Source organism: Chrysemys picta, chromosome 6, assembly GCF_011386835.1.
Source record: "Chrysemys picta bellii isolate R12L10 chromosome 6, ASM1138683v2, whole genome shotgun sequence".
Lineage (NCBI taxonomy): Eukaryota > Metazoa > Chordata > Testudines > Emydidae > Chrysemys > Chrysemys picta.
In genome coordinates, this window is record NC_088796.1 from 34534869 (window position 1) to 34557363 (window position 22495).

At 41.3% G+C, this 22495-nt stretch overlaps 1 protein-coding gene across 10 annotated transcripts in view; it reads right to left on the reverse strand.

Annotated features, from left to right (window-relative positions):
- Positions 1 to 872: 872 nt before the first annotated feature.
- LOC101933621 (neutral amino acid transporter 9) overlaps positions 873 to 22495 on the reverse strand; it is a 92103-nt gene continuing 70480 nt past the window's right edge. For 5 of the 10 annotated variants that reach the window (XM_065598937.1, XM_065598944.1, XM_065598940.1 and 2 more), the window contains 5 exons: positions 16419 to 16532; positions 14412 to 14560; positions 12975 to 13028; positions 3932 to 4021; positions 873 to 2154 (listed from right to left, as the gene is read on the reverse strand). In XM_065598937.1, coding sequence (XP_065455009.1) covers positions 1989 to 2154; positions 3932 to 4021; positions 12975 to 13028; positions 14412 to 14560; positions 16419 to 16532 — 573 coding nt within the window. In that variant the 3' untranslated portion in view covers positions 873 to 1988. Of the gene's footprint in view, positions 2155 to 3931; positions 4022 to 5987; positions 6131 to 8296; positions 8419 to 12974; positions 13029 to 14411; positions 14561 to 16418; positions 16533 to 22495 lie in introns of those variants that run through there. The other 5 variants (XM_065598939.1, XM_065598941.1, XM_065598938.1 and 2 more) reach the window with 3 other exon arrangements.

Genomic DNA, 22495 nt, shown 5'->3' on the forward strand with positions numbered 1-22495 from the left:
CTGCCCTCACAATAAGAGTGCACAATAATACTATTTGCATAGCATTGATGGTCTATCCAGTTTTGGGCAGGTTCCACAATGGGCCCAAACCTGACCCACAGACTTTACAGTCTCCAAGTTCTCCTCCACCAACTCAGACTCCTATTTCCTCACCAATCTTCCACACACTGATACTTCTAACCAAAAGCACCTTTAAATTCATTTTTCATTTTGGCAAGAGGCGATGAAATCTGACATTTAATTCCATCATCAGGCTGATGGAGCGCTATGATGGTCTGATATAGAAACATCACACCAACAATTCCCTCTCTGAATATGTGCATTCACACTTGTGTGCAGCAGGTGTGATTGTGATTCCATTAGATGCTTTCTCAGAGAAGTTAATGTTCTATCACTCAGAAACCAGCATTACGCCTGCATGATGTGGTATTTAACAGATACTGGCTATGGAACAACAGCTTTTCAGAGACACTCTTCTCCCACCAAAACGGAGATTACTCATCCAGAACTTCCTCCCAGTGAAGACAATAGGAGTTTTGCCACAGACTTCAATGGGAGCAGAAATGGACCCTTTGTGGACTTGATAATCTCAGTCTTTGTGGTTTATATATGTGCATTTCCAATTATATGCATACTTCCATAAAGTCCTAAGGGCATCCCTACAAGGTAGTGCCTTGTTATTACTCACTGCACATTGACAGACTCAGATTTTCAGAGTTGCACACGTGAAACTGTGCAGTCACAGTAATTCCAAGTACATGTGACCAGTTAGTCACCTAGCTGAGCATCTGCAGGCACAGTTGTGCATGGTGATTGCATATACAGATGATGCATTTGCAATTTTGCACTAGTGATTCTGAAACTGCACCATATTGCATAAAATATATAGCATGTGTATTTTGTACATTAGATTATAGTACATTTTAATACTGAATATTAAGCAGCTACATTGAAACACTATTTTTAAATTTTCACACAAATCTTAATTAGTTATTTTTGCCGGTTTGCCTGTATTGCACCTCTCTCTGACTATACTGTCATATAACATGTATAGAATGGATTTTGAAAAAAATCGGTTTTCCTACAGCAAGGAATTTTCACAGTCTGAAATCCTGCAGGGGCACAAGAATTACACGGGACATACAGGAATGCTCTGCACATTTGCGTCCAACGTACATATATGAAGTACACCTGCCCACGAAAATACACAACACATCTATTCTAATGGTAACAGTTATAGGACTTGGAACGAGGAAGATCCTGGTCCAACTTCTAGTTGAACCACCAACTTGCTCTGTAACTTCAGACACCCCTCATTACTTGACCTATTCTTGAAGGCCAGATAGTGTGCAAGCAGTATCCCGGTTGCAGGTAGAAATGGTATTGATTTCTTATGCTGTTTCCATAGCTGAGGTTTCTTGCATATATATATTTTAAAAGGTTACACAAAATTATATTAACAAGTGTGCTGTCATCTGATTGGCTATAAATTAGCTTTACAAATACAACCCTTTCGTCAGTAACAGTCACAAACAACATAGGAAAATTAGTGCAACTGTTACTGTAGAATATTGCGAGGGTTTGTTTGCTAATAAGGGCAGGAAGAAAAGAATTCTGTAGCATAAAGCTGAAAAGTAACTACTTCTAAAAAGTGAAGGGTGGCATGTTTTATCCACGTGGAAATATTTCTCTACAAAATAAAAACATTTTGGCCAAAATCATCCCTGATGTACTTTCAATGAAGTCAGTGGAGTTGGGCCATTTACAAATTTGGCCCACTTTATCTGTTGTGATGTAACATTTCCAAAGATATGTTTCCCTACAAACCCCTGAAAACTTACTAAGACACAGTTGTCCTTTGCTTTCAAAGGAGCAGATTTTCTCAGGAAGAAATTGACACACAGGAGGTTCTCAGCTTTTACGATAGAGTTGCTAAAGTCTGTTGTCAAATCTCAAAATACTACTTGTGAAAGCCAGCACGAGCGCTTTCACAGCAAGAACTGTGCGATCAGATTAGCCAGTCCTAGGATGATTATAAAGATGTGAACGATGAGCACTGACCACGTCAGCTGTCCTGACTGACGCAAGGAGATCATGTAGATGAGGGATGGATACACAAATACAAAGGCCAGACCACATGTTGCTCCAGAATATCTGCAAAAGAATTAAAAGTGCTTTGTGTTAACTCTTGTTCCTTGGGGTTTTTCCTAAAACAGTCTTGTTGAATAATGATTATTTGCTGTCACAGCCAAAAAAACATTGTTTTCTGTTCCTCATTATCTGCCACCTCCTCCTCCAATGGCATTTAATTATTTGATAAAGCATTTCCCCCCAGAGTAATCCTACTGTCAAATGAGCCAGATGCTTCTGGAGACAGACTTCCTAACTTTGATATTGATGTATTTTGCTTTCGGTTGAGGAATCTGTTTACATATATGTCAGAACAAGGCCAGACAATATCTTTTGTTACTTTTTCATGTAATTATCAAATATATAAATCTGGTAACATCCCAGGGGCTTAAACAAAATGTGTATGAGCTCCTAAAAAGCATTTCTCTGGTACTGCAAGAACATGAAGTGAAACCAGCACCAGGAAGGACCAACCCATTGCTATTGAAACCCTTTCCTACTCCTCCTTCCAGTGAGGACTCCCAGCCTGACTCTCCGCTAGCTATCAAAGCCCTATCACTACCCTCTCCCAATGCCAGTCTGGATCTTTGATAGCTATCAAACCCCTGGTGCTACCAAGTATTCATTATTCACAGGCATTTTTTCCTATTCTACAAGTTTCAGTTGTCCAACCAGGGAGCAGAAACAACATATTACTTAGGTGACCAATCGCATGCCCAAGAATAGCAAATAGTTGAACTATACAGTTCATGAACCACCCACAGGCTGAAGATGGTTTGTCCAAAACTGTTTGGCAACTATCAGTAATGAACACATTAGCAAAAATCAGGATCAATTTGCAAACAGAAAAACATGCTGAACACACCATGTAATTTATGTTCCGTGACTAATCTGACTAGTTCTATTATCAGAGGATAGACGTTTTCCCTAAAAATAAATTAGAGATTATAAAAATAAAAAAAAGCAAAGGGATTTAAAAAAAAAAAAAAAAAAAGTTCGCCAGTTTCAGAAAATGAGTGAAGAGTAGCTACAGTGACTACACTGGCCCCAATACCAATTGCTGTAGTTTTATAATCACATATTCCTGGTTTTTTAATGCCTTCCTTTCCTGGTTGCTGTGTAAAAACCCAGACTAACAACAGGGGAAACGGACTATTCCCAAAGCATTTCCAAATGCAGAAAGTAAACCCTCTGGAAAAAAATTGACAATATATTTTCTCATGCTTTCTCAATTACAGAAGTCACAGGAGTTAATTGCAACAAGAGTAGGTTTAAATAAAAATCAGTCAGAAGTGAGATTTTTATTTTGGCCTTCCTTTTGTCTCTGATTTTTTATTTATTCATTTTCGCTGCTTTTAATCACAATTTAAAAATTGATTTAAAAAAGACTGTCTTTAAAGATTAACGACCACCACCACCACCACAAAAAAACATACGCCTCCACAGAAACCATTGGTGGTAACATACAAATAGGGCCATACAGTAACTTAGTGACTTTATGCTGAAAAATGATGCATCTGATTCAGAATAAGCAGGTAAGTTATGGGGACCCTGGATGAGATCTGAAGGAAACTTATTCCCAATTCACATCTGTCTGGCAATTATCTCAACCCTCTGAATGTCCCTTTCCAAGAACTAAGATTAAACAGAGCTCCATATATCAGAGGTTGACATCACTCTAATTTTTTGTATATTTATTATAAACAATAATAAAAAGACAGATAGACAAATTCTCAGAGATCAGACACCAAAAATATTTCATTAACATTCAGGGCTAGTTCAGAGTACAGAGAGTACCTACCTTATGATACCTCCTATATTTGGATAGAATATGGCCATTATCACTCCAAGTCCTACAATTGCTACGTTTAGAACCAACACATGGAAAATACTAGAGAGAGGGGGAGGAAAAACAGTTAATATGGCGAACAATAAAAAATTTGTCAGTCTATTTAAATGGAGATCCTTTACTGGAGCATTAAGCAAGCAAGTCAGAGGATCTCTAGGAAGCCAGCATTTTGTCATAAGATGACTCTTAATAATTTCCTTCCCAAACCATCTAATTCTTGAACACAACCAACATGTGTACAAATACGTTCCCTTTTCCCTGCAGCCTCTCCAACAGAGCACCTCCCTAATAGCAAAAATATGGACGATATTAATTAGAGTCAAATGCTATATATGCAGTAATTTATAAAAACGTTCTTTGTGAGCTGCACATATCCCCTTTCCCATCTTAAGAGATGCACTTATCCAGATCAATTTCTTTGTCCAAATCCCCCTCATCTTTTTCCATCTGGGTTGTTTTATTAACAGATTTTTCATTCTAAAATTGTATGTATCTTAGAAATTAAACCTTTTGTTCCAGCTTGTTCCTGGAATAATTCCTGAAATGTTGTTAAAGGTCCAGTTAGAACCATCTCATATCCGGATTTCACAATAAAGTGTTTGATTTATAAATATTGAAAATACGGGACCTTTACGTTATCACATAACTATTGGTAGGATTTCAGATCAGAACCCAGGAAGCGCTGTCCCCAATTCACTAATCTCAGCTCTTACCCACAACAAATAATCACATACTTCCTAAGGATAAATTCCTGATTTTTAATGAAAGTAGCTAAGGGAAAGGGCCTCGGTGACAGGAATTTTAAAAATTGGTCCAAAGCTGCTAAGGTGGTCCGGACGAATGGGTGATTTTTTTTTATTTTTGGTGATCTAAATTTCTTTTTAATCTCACAATTACTATGAATAGCTATATCTAGGCTCCAGTCTTGTTCAAGTTTTACCTAGTGTTTGGATGGTCTATTGTTAACCCAATTGATGATGTTTTAATTGTAATACATAATAATAATAAAAAATTCAAATTAGGGAACGCTAGTTCACCTTACTCTGTAGGCGTACACAGAACTTATAACTCACCCTTTGTCTTCTATGTTTACATATGGTTTTAATAGTGCATCCTGCCAGGTTTTTAATGTCAGGGATAAAACAGGGATGCAGTGAAACAAAACAAAAAATACAGTGGATGCCAGTTAACAGCACTCCCAGTATTAACAACTTTTGGTTAATAGCAACACTCAATTCAATGTTAATGGGATTTGGATAGTGGCAATATGCAAACCACTTATTAACAACTGTCTTGGGAAGAAAGGCTCTACCACAGGCAGGTTTGCAGGGTTGTAGCCAGGGAAGGAAGCACATGGGGCTTCCCAATACCTCTCCCTGTGCTCTCGGGCTGCGTCCTGCCCTGGCACAGGGGTCTGGGCTCAGCACTTCCTTTCCTGGCTGCAACCTTGCAAAGCCTGCAGCCGGGGTCCCACTACCTGCACAGGAGGTAAAGGGCCTGCACCCCTGCCCAGCAAGGGAGTCCCTACTGGAGTCCCAGCGCTCTGGGCTGGGACAGGAGGGTGTGAGCAAGGCAGCAGAAAGGAGGGAGGCTGCAACCTGGATGCCAGGGCTCTTCAGGGAGAGTGGGGATGCGGTGGGCCTGCATGGTACCTCTCCCTGCATTCTCCAGGCTGTGCTCTGCCCTAGCACCATAGCCGGGGCTTGGTGTGTCCCAGCATTTACTTCCCTGGCTGCTGCCCTGCAAACCAGTGTTTTGTTTATTGGCAACCCCCTGTTATTAGCAACTTTTTGCTGGGAACCAAGAGTTTGCTAATAAATGGCACCCACAGTAACACCTTTAGCCTCGGTAAAGATGAATGTCCTCACACTCTATCTAGCCAAGAAATTTTCTATTTGTTTTGCTATTTTATTCCTCATAGGAGGGTAATTTCCTTTAAAAGATTTATGTTACTCCACAATATTTATTCCTAAAATATTGTTAAGATTCCCTTACCCATTTAAATTTATGTAACTGACAGCAGTTGGTTTTGATCCTTTCAGGAACATTAATTCCCAGAATTTCAGATTTATTGTCGTTTATTTTGAAGCCCGATACCTGCCCAAATTCTAAAGTCAATTGTTCTATCATTTTTAACGAGGTTTCTGGATCCTGCAAATATAACAGGCCATTGTCAGCAAACAAAGCTATTTTGTGTTCTAAACGAGATGTTTATCAAGGGGCTATTTCTCACATTGATGGCAAATGGCTCCATAGCCAAAGCAAACAAACTGGCAACCCTGTACTTCTACCCCTGGATAAAAGTAAAAGGAGGGGGATTGGTGAACATTAACCAAAGAAGATGCTCGAGGATGAATACACAGGGCTGATATGCCCTTATAAAACTGATTTTCAAAACCAAACTTTACTAAAAATCTGGCTGAGGTACTCCCGATTCCAGCCTGTCAAAGTCATTCTCAGTGTTGAGTGAAAGCAGCATACAGGAAGAATGATAAGAATTAACATTATGGATCAAATTCAGAGTTTGATATATCAGATAGGTGCCTGCCAGCAATGAATTCAGATTGGTCTGGGTGAATACATTTGGGCAAAATGACAATCTGTTTGCTAGCACCTTGACATAAATGTTAGCATCCACATTAAATAGGTCTGTATGATGCACAATTGGAAAGATCTTTTCCTTCTTTAGGAATGATCACAATTTCTGCCTCTTTCCATGAATCTGGAATCTCGTTCCCCTGCAATATGCCATTAAATAACCCATTTAAAATAGGGCCAACACTTGCTTTAGAGCTTTGTAATGCTTCCCAGAAAACCCCTTGGGACTTGGAGCTTTATTGGATTTTAAGTTCTTAAATACATCTTCAACTTCCTGTGCAGAATCTGCCTGTCAAGAGCTGCCACATTATCCTCAGAGCTGAGGTAGTTTCACATTTCTCAAATATCTATTTAGGAGTTCAGAATTTGGCTGTTCTGAAGTGTACAAAGTATGGAAAAAGTTAAACATTTCAGAGATCTGTGTGATGTCAGTTACTAAATCTCCCGTTTTATTTCTAATCAGAAGGATAGCCGATTTATCCGGTTTCTTTTTAAACTTTCTGGCTAAAAGCCTATCAGCTTTGCCAGTTTCATAATATTTTTGTTTAATACATCTAACTGTTTGCTGAGCCTTACCTGTTTGTAACAGGTTAATTTTTCCTCATCTCAAATTGTTTTCTTGTGTACTCTTTTAGATCCTGTAGATTTATGTCTACCTTCCAAATCTGACAGTTCTTTAACTGAACTCTTCTACCAGACGCTCATATTTTTGAGGTATGATGCTTTAGTTATGAGAGTCCCCCTCATTACGGTCTTTCTAGCATCCCAGTGAGCACTTACTGATTCCATCCTTATCGTTTTCTTCTATATATTTCTGGACATTTTCTTCCAGGTCTTGAATTTTAAGGGGGTCATATAACAAAGCTCTATTCAACCACCAGGCCCTTTGTTTTTCCACTGAGTCCCAGTCTTTAATATATGCAGGGGAATGATCAGACCAAGTTATACCTCCCAGACTACCTTTTTTAACCAAATTAGCCAATAAACAGAAATCAGATCAATCTGGCGGAAGACCCATGAGTAGCAAAACAATATGAATCTCGATGTTAGAGACTATAAGTCTCCCACTAGACATCCACCAGATCCTCATTTTCTAATTTGGGCAAATAGTATATGGGCTAAGACATTACACTAAATAATTAATTTTATATCCATGTGGTTATAATGATAAAGGGATAGAGTTAAATGTAAACTGGGCTGTACAGAACCCAGGATATGTCTACATTGCCCCACAGTTTGGGCTATGGGGGTGCAAATAGCTGTGTGTACCAAAGTGTTGCAGTTAAATCCCTTGTGGGGATACTGCAGGCACGAAGTGTAAGTCTCTAGTTCACACTAATGTAGTCCTGTTTGAAGAAGACTACATTAGTGTGAACTGGGGACCCTGAAGTGTGTGCCTGCAATGTCATCACGGGGGAGTTTCAGTTCAGCACTTTGGTGCACACTGTTACTCACACCCCATAGTCTGGGCTACACGGCAGCATAGATATGCCCTAAAATACCCTGGGTGCTATACAGCCCAGTTTTCATTTAACTCTATCCCAACACCATTAATGGATATTACATTCGTATGGTTTTATTTGCCGTGATATCTTACCCCATATACTAATCTTGTTCCTCTAGATTTGGACTGTTTCTTCTGCTGTCATGTCTTTCCTTTTGTCTTGGTGACATATCTTTTTGAGCTGTTCTGGCTCTCTTTGACCTCACTGATTCCCAGTGATTTCTTGGTTACGTGCAGACTCACAAGATATTGTGAGACTTGAGAGAAAAATTGCAAGAGCTGGCAATGCTGGTGATGGCATTCAGAAGGTACATTGCACACTGCTGTTTACCTTTTCCTAATACAAGAACAAGGGGACATTCAATTAGATAGAAAGGCAGCAAATTTAAAGCTAATAAAAGGAAACATGCAATTAGCCTGTGAAACTCACTGCCAGAAGATATCATTGAAGCCAAGAGCTGAGCAGTCATATTTGTTAGGATTAAACAACAGCTACAATGAAAGATATAAACCCTCCAGCTTCAGGGCAAGAAACTTTCCCTACCGGCAGATTATCTCTTATATCCCCACTTGCCCCTTCCTCTGAGATATTGGTTATTGGCCAGGGTTACTGAACCAGATGGACTACTAGTCTGATCGGATATGGCAATTGCTATGTTTCTAACCTGCAAGTCCCTTCTTCTGTTTAAGTACAAATTCACAGCCCATCCGATCTCCAGGCTATCGAGATACCTCATCCTCACTCTAGGGAGAATAGCACATGGAAGGACAACAATTTCCTAGTTTTGATGTATTTCAGGAGGACATGTGCGAACAAATGAACACAAAATCCCTATAACAAAAGTTATCCTTACAAATAACTAAGAAAGGAGGTCTGTAAGGCAGGGCTGCTACCTCAAGCATACCAGGGTCAGACACAACAGCTGCTAGAAAAAGGCCCTCAAAGGTTAGGAATTTTTCTTGGGGGAGGGGGGGTATGGTGGAGGGCGGGAGACATTCTACAAGAGGATGGTTATTACACAGAACTTTCAACATTATGGTAGGTACAATCCGTTTAGATATAATCTGACTAGAGGGGTGCTGTCATATGGTGAACCCCTGAATGATCACCATTAGGGTTGCCAACTTTCTGATTGCAGAAAACCAAATACCCTTTCCCTGCCCCTTCCCCAAGTCCAGTCCCCTACTCACTCCATCCCCCATGCCTACATCGCTCGCTCTCCCCCACCCTTGTTCATTTTCACCAGGCTGGGGCAGGCGATAGGGGTGTGGGCCCTGGGGTGGGGCCAGGGATAAGGAGTTTGGGGTGCAGGAGGGGCTCCAGGCTGGAGCAGAAGGGTTCAGAGTGTGGGCTCTGGGAGGGAGTTTGGGTGCGGGACAGGACTCAGGGCTGGGGCAGGAGGTTAGGGTACAGGAGGAGGTTCGGGATGTGGGCTCCGGTTGGTGCTTAACTCAGGCGGCTCCTGGAAGCAGTTGGCATGTCCTTCTGGCTCCTAGGCGGAGGGGTAGTCAGTGGGCTGTGTGCACTGCCCCCGCCCACAGGCTCTGTCCCCGCAGCTTCCATTGGCCATGGTTCCCAGCCAATGGGAGCTGCGGAGCCAGTGCTCAGGGCAGTTCCTGCGCCACGGGGAGGGGCAGCGTGTGGAGCCCCCCTAGCCACCCCTACACCTAGGAGCCAGAGGAAATGGCCGGCTGCTTCCAGGAGCCATGTGGAGCCGGCCGCTGCAGCCAACCGGATTTTTAGTGGCTTGGTCAGCTGTGCTGACCGGAGCCACCAGGGTCTTTTTCCAACCAGGTGTTCTGGTCGAAAACTGGATGCCCAACAACCCTAATCACCATAATCACTGCAAAAACAGAGTCTTGATGGTGCTATCCTCTCTGGAAAAAGTCTAGGATTTTACTGAGAATACATTTATAAGATTTCAGAGACCTTAAATCGGATTCTGTATCAGTCCCTTAACCCATAGCCAGCCTACTGGGGAATTCCCCTGGCGGGACATAGTTGACTCGGGGGTTGTACCACTCCCCCTCACAGCCTCCACCATAGAGAAAATAGTAGAGGAAGCCTGGAGGATTAGATGGGTGTGTGGCCCACTAGCTATATTCAGTTGCCAGAACAGCCCCCTTAAAAGATGTTGTGGCCAAGCATAAATTAGAGTAGCCTCAGGAGAGTTCTAATTTACACTGGAAGCAAGGCAGGCCCCCAGATGGTCCCACAATTTTGATGCAGCAAAGATGGCTGAAAGCTATCTATGTTCCACCCCAAACTGCATCCTTGTATTGAGTGGCACTTTGAAAGAACAGCAATTCTAGCCCCTTTATTCTAACAGCAACAGGAAACAGAGGAGCATTGGGATCTTAATAAAGTCTCAATGATGTTTCATGTTGGAGAGTTAATCTCTAAGAACATAGGAATGGCCATACTGGGTCAGACCAATGATCCATCTAGCCCAGTATCCTGTCTTCAGATGCTTCTGAGAACAAATAGAACATGACAATTTTTGAGTGATCCATCCCGTCATCCTGTCCCAGCTTCTGACAATCAGAGGCTTAGGGGCACTCAGAGCATGGAGGTGCATCCCTGACCATCTTGGCTAATAGCCATTGATGGACCTATCCTCCGTGAACTCCTCTAATTCTTTTTTTAAGCCTATTTATGCTTTTGGCCTTCACAACAACCCCTGGCAACAAGTTCCACAGGTTGACTGTGCATTGTGTGAAAAAGTACTTCCTTTTGTTTGTTTTAAGCCTGTTGCCTATTAATTTCTTTAGGTGACCCTGGTTCTTGTGTTATGTGAAGGGGTAAGAACACTTCCCTATTCACTTTCCCCATCTCATTCATGATTTTATAAACCTCTATCACATCTCCCCTCATCTCTTTTCTAATCTGAACAGCCACAGTCTTTTTAAATCTCTCCTCATATGGAAGCTGGTCCAAACCCCTAATCATTTTTGTTGCATGCTCTGTACTTTTTCCAATTCTAATACATCTTTTTTGAGATGGGGTGACCAGAACTGCATGCAATATTCAAGGTGGAGGCATACCATGAATCTAAATAGTGGCATGATGACGTTTTCTGTCTTGTTATCTATCCATTCCTACTGGTTCCTAACATGACTGCTGTTGCACATTAAGTGGATGCTTCAGAGTCATCATGGATAGTTCTCCAAGATCTTTCTTGAATGGTAACAGCTAATTTAGATCCTATTGATTTGCATGTATAATTGGGATTATGTGTTCCAATGTGCATTATTTTGCATTTACCAACATTGAATTTCATCTGCCATTTTGTTGCTCAGACTGCCAGGATCTGGGGGAAGGTCTGACACTATGAAAGAAGGTTGGGGAACCTGAGCTAGAAATAACCTTCTTTTTATGGAAGCAGTAACTACAGTTGAGCAACTAAGCAATAGTGATTACAATATAATTAAGTTTAGTATCCATAGAGGAATCATGCCAAAAACTGAAACCAAACTGTAGAGAAGAGGATTCTTTTTTTAAAAAGTGAAGAAAATGATTCAAAAGCCTGAAAAGAAAGGAATTTAAAAACATTACACTCAGCATGGTGGCTACTTAAGCCCACCATGCTTGAGTCACTAGGGGCACGCACATCACTAAACAAAAAGGGAAGTAGGAAAGCAAGAAAAAAAAAAAAAACACCACACAAAACAAAACTCCAGTATCATTAAATGGCAAAATTCGAGAGGTCATTGAAGGCAAAGAGGTATTCTTCCAAATTGGAAATCCAGCCTAAGGAACATAAAACATGGCAGGTAAAATGTAAGATGGATGTTAGGACAGCTAAAATGGAATTTGAAGAGCAAATAAATCAAAGAAATACAAATAACAAGCCTTAACTGTAGAGTACTATAGAGAGCTACAATATAGTTAAACTCTTAGCACTCAATAGTTAACTATAGCAGAAGCAGCAAGCCTGTGAGAGAATGGACAGGTCTGCTGGGCTACCAGGCAGAAAAAGGAGCAATTAAGGAGGAAAGACATTGCAGAGATGCTCAATGATTTCTTTGCATCAGCCTATTTATCCTCACAATACAAGAGGCAACGAATTTAAAACTCACAGAATGAAATACCTTTTTATATCTAACCCACAACACATAATTAACCTGGGGAATTCACTGCTACAAAATATCATGAAACCCAAGAGTTTAGCAAGATTAAAAGAGGATTAGCCATTTATATAGGCAAAGAGAACATTCATAGTTACATTAGATAGGACATAAAAACACTCATGCCCTAAAGCATAAACCAACCATTAAATAATGGTGATTAGGAAGCATCTTCCTACCAATGGTCCAATTTTTCCATAGTTCTAATACAAGATTTTTTGATCTTCTAAATCATCTGGTACTGGCCACTGTCGCAGACAAGATAGTGGACTAGATGGACTTTGGGTCTGACCCAGTGTGGCAATTCCTATGCTAGTGATTTACAAACTCAGGACATATCTTGGCAATGAGAAGACCATGAGAAAATTATCTGCCCTTTTGACTCAACTCCTTCAACTACCTGTGAAGAAAAGCAGTGGGGCAAATATGTGCAAAAAGACGCTAGCACAATGAATTCTGAAGGTACCTGCCAGAGAACTAATGTATTTCAAATAATGTTTTCGAGATGGACACTCCCCACATTAGCAGAACAATACCTGGTGGAGAGCCTTCACTTATTTACCAGGAACTGGAACATGGCAGGGAGAACTCTTTCTTCAAAAGATCAAGTTTTTCCATGGAGCATCTGTGAGATGCTTAGTGAAAGGTGAACTGAGAGCTAGATCGGAGGCCTGGGCTACACTAGCAGGGTGGTTTGAACTAAGATACGCAACTTCAGCTACACAAATAGCATAGCTGAAGTCAAAGTATCTTAGTTCGACTTACCTGGCCGTCCTCACGGCGGAGAGTCGACCGCCGCGGCTCCCCCGTTGACTCCTCCTGCCGAGGTGGAGTACAGGCGTCGATTCGGTGATCGATTTGTCTTGTCTAGACAAGACAAGATAAATCGATCCCCGATACATCGAACACTACCCGCTGATCCGCTGGGTAGTATAGACGTACCCTTAGAGCAATGAGGCATTCCCTTCCTTCCCCCATGAAGAGTTAGCAGACTTTCCTATGTAAGACTCCTGGAGCTCTTTCTTTCCTTATGGGGTCAAGTAAGCTATAACTGTTTAATTGTCTAATTGACTAGCATTGGTTTGTCTAAGTGAATCTGCTGGAATGTAAACTGGCAAAAAGTTCCCCTTCAAACAATTTGAGTTGTGGAGTCAACACATGAGAAAAAATTCTGCCCAGAGAGGGATGCTTATCCTTTGTCTAAACTCTGTTCCTGATTGACACAGGGAAGAAACAGCTGCTGGTCTGCTCCCTAACTGTGCTGCTAGTAGGGTTGCCAACCCTCCAGGATTGGCCTGGAGTCTCCAGGAATTAAAGATTCATTAAAAGATTACGTCATGCGATTAAATCTCCAGGAATACGTCCAACCAAAATTGGCAACCCTAGCTGCTAGGCAACTAATGAGCCCAGCTGCACTGCCTTAGCACTGTCAGAGTGGCCACAGCCCAGCTGGCTGCTGGTTTAGCAGTCCTGTTCATAAGCCTGGCCCCCACAGCAGTTCAGTGGCTGTTCAAGGCATACCATGCTTGCAGCTGTGCTTGCCTTTGTTCCTATCTCTGCTCCCCTCTGGCTTCAGACTTCTGGTTTTGACTGTTTATCCACAGAACAGGCACCTACGGCGTTCCAGGGGGCAGTGGGGTGGTGTGCAAACCTGCCCACATCTAAAAGGCACTTCCCCCAGTCTAAAGGGAGGAACCACTGAACCCAGGGCTCAAGCAAATACAGGGGACAACAAATGAAAACACAGGGATGGGAATGAGGGTCAAAAGCAAGGAGTCAGAGGGGAACACCAAACGGAGAACCCCAGATAGTGCCCACTCTGTTGAGGGGCACCTATTGAGTTCCTGGGGTGGGTGGGCACAAGCCCGTTACATCTAAAGTCCCCTCCCCCAGCCTAAGGGGTCCATAGAACAGGTAGCTGAAATGCAAGATTTCTCAGCCTGCCCCAACAAATGTGTCACTGCCCTGACCTGCAGAGCTCACTTCTGAAGGCAAGAGCATAGCTTATTTTTTCATGTTCATCCAATCTTTAGCCTTCACAAACTTGGCCATCAAATATGTCATTGCAAAACTGCAGGGGTAGTTTTTGAAACGCATACGTCTCCCCCACTGCAAAGTCCATAACCTTAGCAGAATATCTGGCACAAAAGAAACCAGTGAAGCATTGTAGGTCAATCCCTTGACACAGGGTAGAGTCCTTACCTTGGATAAACATTGCCGAAGACATGTCCTAATAGCTGAACTCGTGCCAAATAGCCAAGCAACGGGTACACAGTTATCATCTGGAACAGCAGGAACAATCTTGCAACAAATGACATGATGTCATTGCTGGGAAAATTGTCTAAAAAATTCTAAAATAAGAAAGGCTAATTAGGCAGGATTGACAACAGTTGTATTAGATTCCTAAAACATGTTGCAAGGGGGGGGGGGGGGGGGGGAGAAAGTAAGCCTGAATAGTGCTTCTCAAATCAAAGACATAAAATTGAACTCTCTCTCTTGTTTCAGAGTAGCAGCCGTGTTAGTCTGTATCCGCAAAAAGAAGAACAGGAGGACTTGTGGCACCTTAGAGACTAACAAATTTATTAGAGCATAAGCTTTCGTGGACTACAGCAGCATCCGAAGAAGTGGGCTGTAGTCCACGAAAGCTTATGCTCTAATAAATTTGTTAGTCTCTAAGGTGCCACAAGTACTCCTGTTCTTCTCTCTCTTGTGCAGCTTGTATACAACTAAATATAACCTAAGGTTTGTAATATGAAAGGCCAGTGATTTAATTTGTGTATTGCCCTCACTAGATGACATTTATTTTTCCAAACAGCACACATCCCTGACTTCATATGCAAAGGATTTCAAATGCTCCTATTATCCACATATTTACATGAATTAATTGTAACTACTGATATCGCTTAAGAATATTTTATTGGCTCTAGGTCCCTTTACCTTAGGAATCACGATATTCCAGCAGGCATCTAATTGCCCAATAAAGTGCATAAACAGCTCTTGGTGCAAGTGAAAGTATCCTTCCTCCCTGGGAAAATTCATAAAACCTTATTTGTTTTCAGAAACTGCAGCTCCATGACAAAGCCACCTTTTTGGGGACCTATTTGGAATAATTCAAGCTGGATCCTATACAGATAATACGGAATGGATGGATTTGACAAGTTGAAACATCTGTTAAATGTACAAACTGTTCCATAACTGTATTGTAGAATTACTAACAATAAAAGAAAGAAGTGTTTGACAGCCATTATTTAATCATAGATCTTCAGCCCATGAAATTCTTTCAAATGGCTCACAGAAGAGCTTCATGGTTAAACATTATCTTCAGTCCTGATATGGCTATAGCCTGTCAGTAGCCTCCCTCCATGTGGTGCTCCACTGCTAAATTCTCAACAGGACATGCACAGCATCTTACATGAAATGATTCATGAAAAAAGACCACCACTTTTTGAAGCAGCCTGAGGCAAGGGGATCAGGGTGGCCCAATGGATAGATGAGGGAGTGGAAGGAATGACAGCCTTCCTGCCAGTGTATTGCACTAGTGCCCAGAGGCCCCAATCAGGAACCCTCACAGTACTAGGCACTGTACATACATAAAACAGAAAGATGGTTCCTGCCCCCAGATATTTTACCGTCTAAACCACCAATCCTGACAGATTAAGGCAGGTATTTCATTTTAGCAGCTGTCAGTAGCCCCAATGACTTCAGTGGGGTTAGTCACTGCACATAAACTTAAATTCATACATAAGTCTTTGCAGGATCAGAGCCTAAGGAAGCCTGAACTGTTCAGCTCATAGTCAATATGCCCTCAGACAAATTAGCCAGTGTAGCGCCCCCCCCCCATTAATAAAACCCAGCCAGCTCACAAGTTTGATTTCATTTCTTTTTGAGCACACTTTGGTTCTCCCAGTCACAACGGTTAGATATCTGTTTTACCATGTTTCTCCTTACATGGCTATGGAAGTAGTGGCAGGCAGATTAGTGAGTCAATGCTATCATCAGTATTTGTTTGTCAAAGTGCCCACAACATGCTAGTCACTTTCCACACATTGAAGAACAGACAGTCCCTGCCCCAAAGAGCCAGTCACAAAGAGATAGACAGAAGTTAGTGGATGAGGAACAAGTATGGATTTTTGTTTGTTTGTTTTTAAAACACACACAATAATTAGAAAGGCAGGGATGGAAACAGTGCAATCAAGTGTCTTTCTCTACCTGTTCAATGCACTCTTTGGACAACGGTGGAGAGGGAAATGCAGCAAAAATTAACAGTCCAACATAGAGATATGTTAATCCCACCAGGAGATAAGCAATGGAAAGGTCTCTCACCTGAAACAACAAAATTCTCTTTTTATTCTGGCATTAACATACACAGCAAAGTACAAATTTGATGAATTATTTACTGGTTAACAATATACTAAATATACCACACTAGGTTAGTTTCTTTGTAAAGCAAGTTATTTGATAAAATGTGGAACATTAATGCAAGTACATGAAAATAATTCATTGCAAGATTCTGAACAAGACACCGATAATCTTAGCTTAGACAATGACCAAGTTAGCTTTGGAGTTTGATCCTATTGAAGTCAATAGAAAGAGTCCCATTGACATCATTGGGATTTGGGCCCCCATGCACAGATTTTGAAGTATGCTCCCCTCTTCTGCAAAAATATGAAGTCTAGTACATTCAATATAAGCCAAATCTTGCGGTCCTTAGCCTGAGTGAAGGCAAATTTGGCTCTTTAAGCAGGAAGAAGGTACACAAAAGCAGGTATTATAGATATATTTAGATCCAGACAACAACAAAAGGATCCCAGGAATAGCTTCCTCGACAGATGTAGGGTGTTACTGCTAACCGCCACAATCATACAAAGAATACAAAGACTAAATAGAGCCTCTTCAGCCGCCTCATAGACACCCACTCACTAACAAGCCTCAGGAGACATTCAGCACAACTAGCAGTGATAGCCAAAGAGTCCATTGATACCATATGTCAAGTCTGTTGTCAGGACTAAAAGCTGGCAGCTAACACACATCAGCAGGCCAGATTCAAGCTATAATGAAAATGATCTTTTTTAACAAAGTGCTTTGAAACCCAAGAATATGGTCTACTGAGAAATCTTCAAAATGCACACATTTATCACGTTCGTTCCTATGGATGTAACCAAAGAGTATCATCTAACATCTTATACTGTAATACGAAAAAAAAACCCCACATGCTGTAAGAACACAACATGGAAAGACTGCTGGTCTTGAGTGTGTGTACTTATTTTTAAAGGCCAGATACAGCAATCCAGAATAACCATATATTTTCCATTTTAATCACTCCATACCTCCCAGAGGCATTGTATGCTTTTAGAACCATATTTTTATATTAAATCTTTTCACTATAATTATTTGCCTTCACTATAGCATTCTGTATAAGCATTGTACTTTAAATTATGGCCAAGATTTTCAAAAGTGGGTGTCTAAAGTTACTCCTAAATCCATATGTAGGTAGCTAATTATAAGTGATGAAATTTCCAAATGTGCTGAGGACATTTCCAAATGTAGCTTCCAATGAAGTCAACGAGAATTGCTGGGTACACAGCCCCTGTGAAAATCACTAATTTAGGTACCTAAATACAGATTTAGGAATCTAACTTTAGGCAACGACTTTTGAAAACCTTGACCTAAATGTATATACATTTAATACATGTAAAATTTGTGTGGACTACACTTGTGAAATTAAATTTCACATATCAAAGGATATTAATTAGTGGAAAAGCAATCACATCCACTTTTGAAATAAATTTTCCAAGCTGCAGAACTCACTGACACATTAACCTTTTAAATAGCAACTACTGTATTAGGCTATTTTAATTTCCTACATCAATCACTTTTTTGGAACTGCATTATGACACCATTTGTTTTTGGTTATTAAGTAGCTAGATTCTGTATTATTTGTCTGCATGCTTTCTCCAGGACATTCACTACCACTTACCTAACGATTTGTTCAGATGATGCTAGTAATCAGCTTCTTAAAGGATTACAGGTAACACTTTTGACACATGGACCTCATTTTACTAGGACTTATAGCGACATGATCAGGATTAGTAGGCCTGCAAATTTGTCCTACTTTTCCCCGCTTATATCGGTTCACAAAGTCCATGTATGTACGCATTTTTCTTCTAGTCAAATACTATGTCTTTTTCTTTAATAAAAATCCACACACTACCAACTGAGTACCCAAGAAGAATCAAGCCAGTGTGCATGACACCAGTGGAACCCTATCTTTTTAGTAACATATCTGGAAGATCCTCTCTAGTTTTCAGTTGATTTTCCCCGTCCCCCATAGCAGGGGTCAGCAACCTTTCAGAAGTGGTGTGCCGAGTCTTCATTTATTCACTATAATGTAAGGTTTTGCGGGTCAGTCGTACATTCTAACATTTTTAGAAGGTCTCTTTCTAGAAGTCTATAATATATAACTGAACTGTTGTTGTATGTAAAGTAAATAAGGTTTTTAAAATGTTTATGAAGCTTCATTTAAAATTAAATTAAAATGCAGAGCCCCCTGGACCGGTGGCCAGGACTCAGGCAGTGGGAGTGCCATTGAAAATCTGAAGGCGGCACGCGTGCCATAGGTTGCCTACCCCTGCCCTATAGGAGGCATCAGCAGAGCATCTACTTCTGCTGACTCAGGCTAGGTCTACACTACCCGCCTGAATCGGCGGGTAGAAATCGACCTCTCGGGGATCGATTTATCGCGTCCCGTCGGGATGAGACAATCGATCCCCGAATCGACGCTCTTACTCCACCAGCGGAGGTGGGAGTAAGCGCCGTCGACAGAAAGCCGCAGAAGTCGATTTTGCTGCCGTCCTCACAGCGGGGTAAGTCGGCTGCGATACGTCGAATTCAGCTACGCTATTCACGTAGCTGAATTTGCGTATCTTAAATCGACTCCCCCCTGTAGTGTAGATGTACCCTCAGTTTCTGTAACCAGTACATAATGATCTAATTTCTAGGCTTGCAGCTGTGTTAGATTCCCAGTGTAGCAACTACAAACTCAGCCAACAAATTCAAAATAAGAACTGTAACCTTCAGCGATTGTTTGCATCGCAGTTAGCAAAATATCTCTAGGGGTTAAATTTTCAAACACAAGCATGTAAGTTGACTCTACATAATGTATGCACACAGAACAATCATGCAATATAGAATGGGTACTCTAAGCAAAAATACCAACACCCATAACAATGCCTAGATACTGTCACTGGTGCTCTATAAATACATTACGTAGACTAGATAGATATACAATGACAATTGTATGCTTTGTTCATGTATATTTTGAGTGTGTAACTTATGCCCTACTGTTGGAAAATGTCAGTGTACATGCATTGCTAGACTGCTACCTAGTCAGGAAGCAAACAAGGAGGCTATAGGACAGACAAATTGGTCAGGCAGTATGCTTTGAGTGGATGGTATAAATGTTACATGGTGGTGGTGGTCTGAAGAAGAGCTCTCTGTAAGCTCAAAAACTTGTCTCTCTTGCCAACAGAAGTTGGTTCAGTAAGAGATATTGCCTCACCCACCTTGTGTCTCTAACATGGGGATGGTGGTGTCTCGGAAATGAGCTGAAGGATTTAGCAGGACAATGGAAGATGTGCATCCCCCACAATAGCAGTTACGTTTAGCCAGAATGTACCAGATACCTGGAGAAGGTGGGTACAACCATTCAAGATACCTATGGACTACAGCAGAGGAAGACTCCGATTTAAAAAAAAAAAAAAAAAAAGCTGCAATGTTTAATGCTACATAACCATACCAGGGACCTAGACTCAGGAGTTTTACTATAAATTCGACCTGAAAAATGGAGAAGTAGACAACAACAAAAAAGGTATTTTGATTAAAGTGTGGTTCTAGTCTGAAAAGCGACCGTGTAAAAAAATGGCATTATGGAGTTCCATATTTTATATGTCCCAATGATCTCCAGAGCAATTTTGCACCATTTGCCAGTAAAAAGATGTTTTTTGTAATATCCAGCCCTGACAATTCAATCTGAAACCTGAAAGACAAGTTGGGTTATTTTGGCTCATATATAACAAAGGTTTTACTATTAGTTTAACAATTCTGTTGGTGCATCAGCCAAATAAGTTTATTTCTAAGGAGATAGATTATTCAGAGTCATCTCTAGCTAAAATACATACAATGAATAAAATCCTTGTGATGGAAACATTTTATATAGTCACTTTTCAAAGTGAAGCTACACTTTAAAATGGCTAGAGACTACTGCACTCCTAAACAAAACTCACCTGTAATGTAAGAGTTGCCACTTGGTGCTATGGAATATGGAAATATGTCTTCACAACATCTTCTAAGGCAGTGGTCCCCAAACTTTTTATCTCACGCCTCCCCATACCCCTGTCCTTGCCCCCTTCCCCCAGAGCTGTGGGTGGGGCCAGCAGCTGGGACTGGATCCAGAGGCGGAGTTCCCTCCCTGCCCTCTCTGGGGGCTGGTCTGGGCCCCAGCTGCGCCCCCCCTGAATGTTACTCCATGCCCCCTAAGGGGGCACACACCACAGATTGAATACCTCTGTTCTAAGGTCTAGGTAACACACTCATTCTATGCACCTCTCTCAGGCGTCCTTTGAGGGCAAGACAACTGTTGGGAGAAGGTGTAGCTGACAGGCTGTGTGCTGGAAGGGGTGTTTCTTGAAACAGTAGGACTGCCAGATAGCCTTTAAATAAGGGTGGAGTCTTAAAGCTGGAACCGCCTTCCTGATACTACATGGTAGAAGAAAGGGTTGACCACTGGAATTTTCTCAAAATTACTTGAGCGGACAACCAGAAGACGTTTCTTGAGTGATCAGAGAAGCTGTAGGAGATTAGGGATAACATTTTCAGAAGCTCATAAGTGATTTAGGAGTCTCAGTCCCATTTTCAAAAGTGACTTTGGCATCAAAAGTTAGTCACTTAGCCTCAGTCCCACTAAGTTACATTTGAAAATGAAACTTAGGTGATGTTTAACATTTTATTCTAGATCTTCTATAGAAACATAAGTACCTGTGCTCACTCTAGTTTAAAAATATGTATATAGTTCCTTTCCTGAGTTCTCCCTCTTATTTATATTTCGCTTGTAGTCAGTAAATGTTAGATTTAACAGACTCTTGTGACTACTGTTTGTAGTTATGAGGGAAAATGTCCTGAAGGGGAACGACTCTAACATGACTATTAAAGCTATACTCAGTAATGGTTAGACAGCTGTTGTGTTGGGACCACTGCTTATGCCAGCCAATATCATATACCTTATTGTTCCCATTATGCTCCCTCCAGCTGTATATTGTACCACCTGTTGTCTCTTATCTATACTAAGGGTACATCTATACTTACCTCCGGGTCCGGTGGTAAGCAATCGATCTTCTGGGTTTGATTTATCGCGTCTTGTCTAGACGCAATAAATCGATCCCGGAAGTGCTCGCCGTCGATGCCGGTACTCCTGCTCCGCGAGAGGAGTACGCGGAGTCTACGGGGGAGCCTGCCTGCCGGCCGCATCTGGACCCGCGGTAAGTTCGAACTAAGGTACTTCGACTACGTTATTCACATAGCTGAAGTTGCGTATCTTAGTTCGAAGTGGGGGGTTAGCGTGGACCAGGCGTAAGATTGGGGCAGGGACACTCTTTGTTATATGTTTCTACAATGCCTACCACAGTGGACCCTGTCCTGTAGGTGTTACCGCAATACAAAAAATCAATCAATAAAAATAACAAGAAAAAAAAAAAAAAAAATCAAGAAAGCAACCCTTAGCTCTAAATACTTTCTGCAAGCCAAAAAGAGGGGTTCATTTGGTGGTATGGGCCGCACAAACTGAATTTTACCTTCTAGAAATATCCACTAGTTCCCTTGTTACAATCTGAGTCAGGAAAAACAAGCTGGGACAATTACATTTGAACAACATATAGTCAGTATTTGCAAACAATGAAAAAAATTTGATTGTTAAGCCAGCCTCAGAACAGTCTCTGAAAACTGAGTATTAACAGCTTTTAGAAGGCATGATTCCACATAAAATTAAGAAGGGATTATGAGTAATGAGAGACAAAAGGTGATTAAATCTAGACGCATGGGCACGCAGTTGCATTATTTTAAAATAGTTCTATTGCAGTACTGCCTAAAAAGCCTCATATAGGTTGGTCCCCATTGTACTTAGCTCTGTACATATATTAAGTGACAGTCCCTGCCTCAGTGAGTTTACAGTCTAAAAGACAAGACACAGCAGATGCAGGAGACAAACAAGCAGGCTGGAGAAGATGTGGTAATGA